Source organism: Polypterus senegalus, chromosome 1, assembly GCF_016835505.1.
Source record: "Polypterus senegalus isolate Bchr_013 chromosome 1, ASM1683550v1, whole genome shotgun sequence".
Taxonomy (NCBI): Eukaryota; Metazoa; Chordata; class Cladistia; order Polypteriformes; family Polypteridae; genus Polypterus; species Polypterus senegalus.
Genome location: NC_053154.1, coordinates 234,080,313 through 234,092,812, shown reverse-complemented (window position 1 = coordinate 234,092,812; position 12,500 = coordinate 234,080,313). Strand labels below are relative to the sequence as shown.

Below are 12,500 nucleotides of genomic sequence, written 5' to 3'. Positions count from 1 at the left end.
AAGAACCCTCAGACAAAGGCCAGTAATTGTTGAACTACAAGTCAAGCCGCGGATATTTTCAAATCCTTACACATTTACATTTACATAAAGGATATTATAAACACCTAGGGAGCGCTGACTGGCAAAGCCTGGTCTTTTGGCATCATGAACTGAGAGATAGACGTAGGTATGCACGATTTCGCCTCTGTAGAGAGGAAGGAAAAAAAAAAAAAGAAGGCAGCAAGGAAGTCCTGTATTGTCAGCGCTGTCCAGCACCCTTCTCATGTTGGTGTCAAAAGGATGTTGCGAAATATGGGGACCCGATTTTTTTTTTTTTTTCCAGGAGCTTAATGATTAGGTTTTGGAAACAGCTTGTTATGCTTTATCCGAAAAAAAAAATGAATCATACTAATGGAGTGCAGTCTTACCTTCCCTGCCCTCCACTCTCTGAAGCCAACCTCCCCTTCCCCCATCCTGCTCCATTTCGGACCTAAGAATGGGAACCTAGTATAACAGCTAATGGTAAGAGTGGCAGAAAGGGAGAGGCCCTGACATTAAGACCCCAGCATTTTGGAAATCCAATATCTATTGACCTGTGTACTATCTTAGTGTAGAGATCTGATGTCAGCAGAATGTAGTCTTGTATAGGAACCGCTCATTACAGCTTTTCTGAGGGAAGCACATTGTCTCTAAAGCACCAGAGTCTGATCGGCTAGAATTGCTCAGTAATCAATACTCCCAGCGACTGATGGCCTGGCTTGCACACAGCACAGCTGTGGCCACTGCTTTCAATGACTTCCCAGTAATTAGCAGAGATTGCTAGGAAGCAATGTAGTGACCACTCTCTTATCAATCACCAGCCAGTCTTTGAAAAGCGTTACATTTTCATTTTGGATTTCGACTGCTGTGGTGGTTGTAGCTGTAGTCACATTCACAAAAGAGAGAGCTTAATATTAAATGGTCAAACTTTTAGTTTTTATTGCTCTTCCTTGTTTTGTTTTTTTTTTTGTTTTTTAGTCCACCACACTTTTAAAAAGACAACAAGGCAAACAGTGCTCAAACATCACATACTAAAAGAGTATCATTCGTTTAACCCAACTGGTAAATTTCAATGTCAATGGAATGATCGTTCCAGGCTTTTACTATTACATCAGATTGTAACATAAAATGGAATATTACGCAAAGCCAAGTAAAGGTCTCTTCTCATTATCATTTTAGTGCAAAAACACATTTAGTCTTGCATATTTTATATCCGTCTCTTAATACAGCTAACATGCATAAAAAACATTTACTTTATTGTAAGTGATTCACTTACCCATTTCAGATCCCAGGCCTTTAAAGCACTATAATAACAGAAGACTTACATTCACCAGTATTTTTCTCCTGTTCCTGCAGCTGGACTAAGCACATGCAATGCATTTCCATAAAAAATTCAGGATGCTATTATAAAATTTTACCTACATGTGAGCCATCAGCTGTTCCCATTTTCTGTTTGTTTTACAGAGATGGAGTGAGTGAATTGGAGTCAAAAGTGTACAAATAAGATATGTGATACTGCTTTGATTTAGAGCTAAAAAAAATTACCAGACTAAAGATAAGAGAGCAGTGGAAACTTCAAATTGCCAAAAGTTCCCTTTTTCTCCTCAATTACTGAACCTGTGAAGCACAGCAGTTTAAACGTCAAGCTAGTTGCATTTCTAAAGAGACAATCTATTTCTTCTTTGACCAGAGGGAAAGAAATCATTATTAGATGATTAGTGGCTTCAGTTAGGTGAAAAACAGCAGTAACAGGCAAGGCAGTGAGGATGAGTTGTATTAATTACCTAACACTTGCTGGCAAGATAATTTTATCAGTGATTTGGCTACTGGTAAGTTGCAGCTTCTGATAAAAGCTGATAAGTCCTTAGTTACATGAAAACATTAGGGAGAGGGGTTGTGTCAAATGAAATGCATCTCATCAGCTTTTCTCTGACAAACCAAATTCATTCCTCTTGTAATTGATAACGGCCTCAGCCAATTATTTCACACATTACAATACACAGAGGTCCCCTTTACAGGTTTTGCGCTGCTGTAATTAGCTATGCTAATATCTCCTTTATTGGCCCTAATATTACTCAACACCTTTTGCCATCCTGAAAACCACTAGAGCCCCATGGCCTGTCAGGATAGCTGATTATTGAGAAGGATAGCTTTAATCAAACATAATTGCAGTTAATTTTTCTCCCCTGCTCTCTGTTGCCAACATCTAATGCCATGGACTCCTTGATATTCCATTAAATTACAATTAAACAGCCTCTTTTGTTTCCGATCGTCCTGAACAACACCACAAAGTTCTGTAGCCATTTAAAAGAAAGCTGTTTGGTCGTAATTGCTTCTCAGCTCACAAAGGACCAATTTACACAATACCCATGTAGAATTTAAACAGCTCATAATGTAATGGATATTACACTGGAGCCTAGGACTACAATTAAAATGATTTTCATCAGATAGCAGAGAAGCTCTGGTTAATCAACTTCATAAAAGTAAATATAAATGAACTAATTCATAGCTTAAACATACAGCAATTGAACTGACTTTAAATTAGGGGAGGGGGTGATTCTGGTAACCTTTGTGGATCTTTGTATAGTTACACTATCATGAAATAGGCTTTAACTGTTGCAAGGGGGGTACTGGGAGCATTTCAGTAGTCTTACAATTGTAGTTTTTCTTTCCGAGGAGCAAATAGTGGTTGAATGATGACTATCAGTTAAAAAGTTAAGCAAGGTATTTAGCCAACCTAAGCTCTTAAAAAGAAAAAGAAGCGCAAAATGAAGTGTGGGTCTCTACTCAGGCACGGGGGAGAGCAGGGCGGCATATTAGTCTGAATTTTGGAGGAGAGCGGCTGTTGTTCTTTTATTAAGAGCTGTCTTTTCTGCTTGTAAACGTATTGAACCTTGTTCTGATCAAGAAGAAAGGATGTAAAATTACACTGCAAACAAATACACCTACCAACACTTGACATTATAACAAACATTTGTGTGCTTGCCCCCCACCTCTAAAGACCCAGAGCATGACCAGTGCTGTTGCATGTTCCCTACTTATTGAGAGGCTGTTTGTTAGAGAGTACCTTCCACTATGCCTGGGAGAAACAAGTAAATAAAGGCCATATTTCAAGCTTGATTTACCCTGATACCTACTGTGAAAGATTACGACTCTTTAGGGAAATAAACACAGGGTCAGGGAATTAGTGTACATAATGGTCATTTTGATAATGGGCCAACTGATGCAACTGAAAACATACTGTACACAATTAAGCATAATGCATTAATGACAAGTTGGGATTTTTTATCACCTCTTGGTGATCAACAAGCAGAGACACACTCAGCTACAATAAAAACAGTTTATTGGCATGTAAGGCAAAATTGATCTTAACGTTTCAGGACATCCTCACCACCTGCATATATCCAGTATGTATAATATTTGATTGTGTGTTTATGTGTATAATAATAAAAGAAAAGATCAAATAACTAGAACAGAGTTGATATGTTACAGATTCTTTATTTAGGAATTTTCCCCTTCCAGGGTGATTTCTTTTATTAGTTGGGAGGCCTTAAATGAGTTGTTTAGAATAGACAGCTCCTCTCATACAGAGTTGCCATGTGGATTATTGAAATACACCACATACATTAAAAACTACTATATTGATCGCTTTGTGAAAAGTACAGCAGAAGCTGCATTTACGTTGCTTCTTTTAGTTTGTGTCCATGTATTGCTTTATATATACATTATGTTTAATGAGGATATGTTATTAGATAGCATTGTAGCAGCCTTAACTTGAAAATTTACAGGTAATAATAAAAGTGTGTATCTGAGCAACACACTTACGCTCCGTTCTTCACTGCCATTCCAAGTCTTAAGACTCTTGTGCTTCCGTATCATTTGCAAATGTGTAAGGGTAAACTGTAAGCCTATTGAAGTACAGCAATAAAAGGCTTTTAAAAATCCAACATATGACACAGTGATTCATTTAGGCCCTTACATGCTAAAGTTGGCAGCTTAAAAGCCGAATCGTTTGTAGATGAACTACCTTCTCCAAGATCTCTCAGACATGACATTTGTTCAGAAGATTAGCCAGGTTGTAATTTGTGGCATAATTGCCCTGTGCGGATGTCCCAGAAGTGAAAACCTAATTGCCTGACAGGACTATAACTTTGCGGCGGTGCTCTCACCTTGTTAGGTCCTTTTTTTTGATGCAGTTCAAATGATGCTTGGTCGCAGGTGTGCCTAATTTACCTCACTATTGAACATGTTAGGTTTAATTGCAGAGTAGTTGTTAGGAAAAATAGGTGGGAGGAATATCAAGTGACTTAGTGTACATTCATGGCAGATGGGTGTTAAGAGGCACAGTGAACTATGTGCTTTAGGTAAGCATGGAGGTAACCTTAAGAGGTGATGAACACCACCGTGTTTTTTTTTTTGTTGTTGTTTTTCATTTTTAATGATACCTTTGTGATTCCATTCAATGTATTTTTATAAGTTATTCAGCGGTATATCGGTGTTTCTTCCTATACTTTTGACAATACCGCAATGCACGGTGAGTTTATACAATTCAATAAGAACACCACATATGGTAAAATTCATTAATCTTTATCAGTTGCCCAAAAGTAGGTGGGCTAGCCTGAAGTCCAATGGTACCTAAGCAGGAACTGAGAGGGGTTTATTCTGATGGTTAATGATGGAGGGCACTATAGGTGCCTGGTAGCAGCAATTGTTCTTCCTCTAATAGAACACCAAATTACTTCAGTTCAATCCTTATCTAATATATCAATCTTGGAAAAAAAATAAAGGACATATTCCCATCTGAATTCCAAACTCCTCCACAGAACTGTCTGATGGAGACTATTTAGTGTTGCAGCACAGCACTAGTTAACAGAGTGAAGTGTCAGGTTTTTAAACTTTAAGTACTCACGCAAATCAGGGAGGAGGGTTTACTGCTGTTTTTGTGCTTTATGGATCTTTTCTTTCGAGAATTGCTTGTTGCTCCCTTTGCCGTTTACACTCACCGACTTTGTGAGAGGAAAGACTTATGAGAAGTGACACGGAATATGTTCCCAAGTAATTTAGTCAAAAACTATGCACTTGTAAACAATCAATGCTTCGAGTTATGTGATAGCATGTAATCCTTTCTAAGCCATTTGAAATCTCAGCAATAAAAAAAATAATTTTTATTTGATACCAGATGGCACTTTTCAAGATAACTGGATCTGTAGAAATCAGAGAAATCTGAAAATTATAAATGCTGTTTAGGGAAACGCATAAAATAAAGCTCGCAGAGTTAAACAGTCTGTTTTTCATTAAGCCTTTAAAAATTTCCTACTTTTAGGATAATGACACATTTCCCTATAGCAGAGAATCCTCTCTATCATATAGTGTCTTTTCTATCTATCTATCTATCTATCTATCTATCTATCTATCTATCTATCTATCTTTCATTTCCCAGATTACATCACCATCCCACAATCACATCAATCAAATCTCATACTCTGCTATACAGTACATAATGTCCCTATTCATATGTACAAACTTCCATCCATCCATTCATCCATTATCCAACCCGCTAAATCCTAACTACAGGGTCACGGGGGTCTGCTGGAGCCAATCCCAGCCAACACAGGGCACAAGGCAGGAAACAAACCCCGGGCAAGGTGCCAGCTCACTGCAATGTGCAAACTTAAATACTTACATTTATAAGTATTTATTTATATTTATATTATATGTATGCCCACATGCTCTGTAGAAAGCTGAAATAATTTTGTTCTTGTCTCCTTTTTTGTAGATTCTTTTTGAAGTTTTTCCTCAAGTGCAATCAGAACTGCTTGAAGAATGCAGGAAATCCAAGAGATATGCGTAGATTCCAGGTAACTTTATGCTACAAAAAAAAATACATATATATATATAAATATATATATATATATATATATATATATATATATATATATATATATATATATATATATATATATATATATATATATATATATATATATATATATATATATATACAGAAGTGCTAATGAACCACAGGTTATGTTACTGCATATTCTTGCAACATAGCATGACACAACTGCTCCTTATTTAACAGAAATAAATAAATATCTGGGATTTGCTACAGGAAAAAATCTGAAAGTAGGACAATGCTGGCTCTATCTAGGTGCAGCTGAACCTTTCAGATTTGTTTAGGCAGGCAAGTTATAGAGTGGGCTGGATTGTCCTCAAGCCAGTGGGGGCCTCTCACGGGAGACAAACTGCAGCTGTTTTACACTTTTTTCACATTCAAACCAATGTGTCCATCTTGCTGGGTGGTTACGGAATTCTGTAAGGGTCCTCAGTAGCTTCTTTCAGTATAGGTATAGGCATTAGAAAGGCAGGCTTTGAATTAGTGGAATTTGATGGCCAGCCCACCTTTTCTTCAGTAGTCATTACAGAGCTATCAGCTATCATTTTATCAATCTTGTAGACAAGCTTTGTCAAAACAAGATGTATTTGCATACATTTAGTCATGCAGTTTGCTTTATCCTAGTCTCTTCTTACATAATACAAGAAGTTTTGCAATCACAAAATCTTTACTTTTTTTAACAAAGTGTACCATAATTTATATCACTTTCCTAAAACAACAGTATGATTTTACAAGCTCTTCAGCAAATTGTGAACACTTTGGTTTCCCATGTTTCTGATTATACGTATAATAGTAATTAACCCAGGGAATTAGACTGTGCTGACAAGAATATATTTGTGGCTAACTGCACAGCCAAATAGTAGCATATGAAAGTTATTTAAGACACATACTGCCAAAAAATATTTTGGTAAAACAAACAACCATCTAATCAAAAATAAATCTATATACAATGTAATAATTTCAACTTTAGTCAGTTAGTTAGTGAATTAGTTAATTAAATAGATAGATAGATAGATAGATAGATAGATAGATAGATAGATAGATAGATAGATGCTCATTTAAAAAAAATGCCACATTACTTTCATTTTTCATGCAACTCAGCTGCAAGTGGCATTGCAGATATTGATCCAAAACGGCAGAACAGAAGGTCAAACTCAGAACAAGCAGGGATGTCTCAGTGATGAGTGAAATAAGCATCAGTCACTAGTGATACTCTGGTAGACAATGGAGCCACTAGTCACTGGAAGGAGTTTGACAAGTCTCTTCAACTAGTCCTCTGACCTCCATAAAAGTTGAAATTTATATTTCATTTTTAAAGCTTTTTTTTTCTAACACTTTTTTCTATTTTGTTTTCAGTGACACTTTTAAAATACAGTTTAATAAAATGTATCCATATATATATTTTTCTTTATTGCATCCTGTAGATATAGTAATGGCCTCACCAAAAGAATTACAGTATGTGTCATTTTTATTTAGAAAAAGCTGTTCAGAAGACAAAAAAAGTTTCTGTTAAAAAAATCTCTTGGTATATGAAAGTCTCTTAAAAATATCTCTCTCTCTCATGGATTTGATGCCTTCTTAGTTGGACTATTTTTGCTGTTCTTCCATATAAATTATGAATTTAATTGTATTTCATGTTGTGTAATTAATGTATACTCACCTTATCTATCTATTTAAGTGCCTAAATACTGTATAGGTACAGCAGTTATTAAGGTTTTTCCAGTGGGCTGATGTACTACTTTCGTTAAATGTGGCTTCATAAGGATTGCCAACATTGTACACACATTAAGTTGAGAACAGCCTGCTTCTTGAGTTCAGTTCAGGTGACATTCCAAGACCAATGGAAACAAAATGTTGAAGTGTTGTTCTCCGAAAATATCTGTTTCTTCTTTTTCTGATATGTTTCCTTTGATGACTAAGGCTGCTTTTTTGGCAGGAAGAAATTATAGTGAGCTTATTTTAGCACCTTTATTATGTATTGTTGCCTTTTTAAGTTGGTTTGCATTTGCTAATTCAACTCTTTAAGGTAGTAAGAGGAAAATCCTAGAACAACGTCAGTAAGATTTTATTTACATTGAAAAAATAATGTGGTCTGTGATCCAAAAATAAGATGCTTTCTTTATCATACAGTCTGAATTAATAAAGAACACTAAGTGAAAAGACGGATTTTTGCCACCTTTTCATTATTGTCTAGTAAGCATATGACAGAATGCTGTTTCCAAAATAAATTTCACAGATGCTCTGTCTTAGGTGTTTTGTTGGCAAGGTCGAGCATTTTGCATACTTTTTTTTTCCACTTACTTCCACAAAGCAGCTGGAAGCCAGCGAAGGCCCTATCCATCATTTTCTCTATGGCCGTGCTCTGAACCTGCACACAAGAATGGAACCCTTTCACTCAAAAAAAGAGAAGGAAATTCCATTGACATACCAGGGTCAATCACCATCTAAATGAACTTGAGAGGGGCTTACTTTCTCCTGATTGAAAACACTTTTTTGCTATTTATATTCAGCGCCCTCCTTTCAGATGCAAAAAAACTTCATTATCAGACATTAAATGCGATTGTAAAATTGACCAGCAGGATTGTTTACTGAAGAGAAAGCAAAGGAGGCCTGCTAATTTATTAAAGAGTTTGTGCTAATTTTGAAAATCCTTGCAGGCCGTCAGTTGAAGCCTTTCTCTAGTGAGCCTGGCCCTAATTAGATAAGCAGGCTAATCAATATATCAATAGATCAATGTAAACAGCAACTATTAGAACAAGAAGCTGTAAAGGGGGCCTTCTTCAAAGTCTGATAATGGCTCAATGAATATTTTTGAGCGCTGCATTCATTTGCTAACCTAATGGGCCAATTCAGCTCTAATTTCAACAAGCATTAAAAATGGAATTATGTGGCAAACAGCTTTTATAGTGGAGGTTAAACTGAATGTCAGGTATTTTGTGTCAAACACACTACATTGTTCTTTCAATAAGCTCTGTTTGCAACACTTCAGTCTAAACAGTTTTCAGTGAAGTAGAAAATGGCACAATTGTACCTCCTTACGCTGTTTGGCAAGTTTAAGTGGTGTTCACATAAAACCTCCAACTGACTGTCATGCTCTTTGGAAAAGGTCATACAGGAGGATAAACATACATTTTAATGTCTCACTCCACAGCCGTCTGTATTTCATCCTTAGCTGTCTTGAGATTTTTTTGGGCCAATCTATGAATAAGAGAGGGTGCTACACAAGAGGAGCTGCCACTTGAGAGGGGAAGTGGTTTGGGGGTTAGGGGCGTTGATGGGTGGCAGGGAATAAAGGTTTGTTATTTGCTCAGACTGTAAAAAAAAGTGCAGATACCATTTCCGTGGGCAGTCCCTCATTTTTAATAATGTATCATTCGGTCACATTATCAGCGAGACTTGCATTTTTGCTGCCAAGATTTGAGCGCAGGAGAATTTTCAAACATCTTCCAGTGCACAGATGACCTCACAGTTAATGTATTATTCTCGCAAGATGTTTCAGCTTGGTTATCGTCTTTAGTCACTGAGTTTCCAGTTTTGTTTCTGTTTTGCCTATAGTGTGAATTCATCCTTAACCGCATTTTACCAGCTGGAACATCCTTCATATAGCTGTGGCCTGTTTTCCCTTTACAGGTTCTGATGGAAGGATGTTCAGATTTGATTTTGTGTGTGTATGTCCATGTATGCAGTAGTGTCTGAAAAACGAGAGGGAGAGAGAGAGAGAGAGACTCCAAAATTAAGATTCTTTACTGTACAATACCTGGAGACATTTTCATCCATGTTTACAGAAATTATCTAATGACCGTTGGTCTCTTTTTACTCTTATTGCAGGTTGTTGTATCAACAACAGTCAATGTGGACGGTCATGTGCTGGCCGTCTCAGACAACATGTTTGTACACAACAATTCCAAACATGGGAGAAGGGCTCGTCGCCTTGACCCTTCAGAAGGTACGGCTCCTTCTTATCTGGAAAATGGTAGGCACATTTTACATGTCTTTATAATTTGCAATGCTTTTTTTCTCACAAATTTTTATTTCCACTCAGTTTTACTTTTTGCATTCATTCTTCTATTAGCCTTCTACTGTTAACTTTCTCCTTTACAAAGACTTTTGTCCTTCAGTTCTTTAATTTTCACTTTTTTTGCTGACTGCTATCATTAATTATTGTTTTCCTTTTTTTCCCCTTGTTTGGTTTATTCACAAATTATTACTCTTATTCTCATTATTTGTGGCCTTGTTATAAACAGTTATTCAGTGTTCACTCAACAAAGTTTATGTATGCTGTGTTCGATTGCATAGTAAAGGCATGATCCAATCTGTAAAGAATTTTCTGTGAGGTCAGTTTCCTGTTACCGGGCCCTGCTGTTGCAGATGAAAGCAGAGTAGATTTTTCTATGAGAAAAACAGCACAAAATGTTTTTCTTCCAACCGATTCCATATGATTGACTGATTGCCTGGTTTGGAAAAGGAAGAGCGTTTGCAGGAGGAGCAGGGCCCTGAAACCCTGGGAAATTTGAAAGCAAGATGCACTAAACACAACCTTGTAACCTTAGTCTCCTCCTGCAGTTTATGCTTTTTGAGTCAAGAGATTGTGGAAAAATGTTGTTGGCTGAGAACTACTTGCGTTACTTTAGATAACATGGCAAAAGAGCAGAGTATATACAATATGTATGATATTTAATACATATTCTGTACTCATGTATGACTTTGTACATGTATATATAAACACACAGGCATATTTATACCTAAATGATCAACCTAACACATATGAATAGAGTATAGTATTATATTGACATTTCTGCCTCAGAGGGTTTCAATCCTAAATAAGACACTACTTCTGCAACATTTACATGTTCTGTCCCTACCTGCAGAAGTTTTCTTTTCCTCCATTTCCAAACATGATGGTTAATGGGAAGTATAAATTAAGCCCATTGAGAGTGAGTGATGTTGTGAATTTACCAGGCTCGACATAGCTGGCCCATCCAGGGCTGACTGCTGCCTGTTTATAAATGATGTCAAGATAGGCTCTGGCATCCATTGACTCTGCAACAGAAAAAGTAGGTTTAGAAAACAAATGAAGAGAATTAATTTAGGGTTTTTTTGGTGCTTCGGATATCACATATCCTACTATGAAAGTAGATAGATAGATAGATAGATAGATAGATAGATAGATAGATAGATAGATAGATAGATAGATAGATAGGACTGAAAATCTATATTCATTTTATAGATGAAAGTAGTACCTAATATATTTTCAACAGGTCAGATAAACAAAGACAGTTTATTAGATATCTGTACTCTTGGGGGGTAGGGGGTAGCAAAACTTATTTGTTTTTCTGTATTAATGACTAAGCTACAGGAGTGCAAAAATATAATAATTAAAGGTTGCCCTGAGCATTAGAGTCATTATGCCCTATGACGTATTGTTTATCACTTTCATATGCACTAGAAGGTAGGTGTGTTTTGCCTAGCAACCATCTTTTAATGAGGGGAGCAATTACAGAGGTTGAGCCCTCTCTTCTAGACTTGCCCCTCCCAGGGGAGGGAATGAGACAGAACACAGATTCAGCGCTGAGCATACTAGACTCTCGTGTACTGGTACATGTAATAGTACATGTTCAAGGCAAAGGTTCTGGGTTCAAAGTGTCTTAATGAATCTGTCTGATTTGCAGATATACACAACACATACGCTCACACAGTCAGATTCTCCCTAATAAACGCCAAGACAAACTGTCTTATTGAAACATCTGGTGGCATCTTTATCCCGAAATCATTATATACAATTAAATATACCTCAAACTGTTAAGACTTAATAGGTGTGGATTATTAAACCTTATGATAGCCTTAGTAATTTTCCCATTCTCCCTTTCAGCAGGCATGCAGTTTGGATTTCAGCTCCAGTCACAGGCTTATGTTTACACATGCAGTGTGATCCTAGCAGAATTCCGTGAAGCGCTTTCTTTTTAAAGAATAATAATCCATATTTTTTTCCTTCACCCTCTCACTGTTAAGATCCGGAAATACTTCTAATAAAGAAAAAACAAGAAGCAATGCCAGTGACTGTGATGAAAATTAAAATATGTGTGAACCGCCCAATTTTAAAGCAGGATATGCAGTTATAAAAGGTAATTCCAACCCTGTCCACCATAAACGCCCGACTGCAGGGAAGAAGAAGAAAATATGCTTTAAATTAGCAACACATTCTTCACAGAAAAAGTGTACGGTGAGAACCACAGATATGTGCTTATATGCAGCTTCTCCTTGCTAGCACCTCATTATCCAATCATCTAATATTCACCAGCAGTATATACACACTCGCAGACTATTTCCAAGTAAATAATTCCCCCTGCTGCTACTGTGGAATGTTGCCATTGAATCTTTTTAAAGCTCACAAAGCACAGCAAATTATTTACAGTTGCTGAGGAGAAATGAGGGAAAGTGGTTTATACCTTCCGGTGTTGCACAGTAGAACTAATTTTGATACAACCGACACCAGACACACACCCACACCCACACAGACACACAGACACACACACACACACACACACATGTCCATCACCACCATCACCAGCACCTCCAACACAATGCC

At 36.9% G+C, this 12,500-nt stretch overlaps 1 protein-coding gene across 10 annotated transcripts in view; it reads left to right on the top strand.

Moving 5' to 3' along the window:
• Positions 1-12,500, top strand: part of ebf3a (EBF transcription factor 3a) — a 102,821-nt gene that overhangs the window by 58,262 nt on the left and 32,059 nt on the right. For 6 of the 10 annotated variants that reach the window (XM_039770218.1, XM_039770217.1, XM_039770198.1 and 3 more), the window contains exons 7-8: positions 5,795-5,876; positions 9,743-9,887. In XM_039770218.1, coding sequence (XP_039626152.1) covers positions 5,795-5,876; positions 9,743-9,887 — 227 coding nt within the window. The remainder of the gene's footprint in view (positions 1-5,794; positions 5,877-9,742; positions 9,888-12,500) is intronic. The other 4 variants (XM_039770215.1, XM_039770214.1, XM_039770216.1 and 1 more) reach the window with 1 other exon arrangement.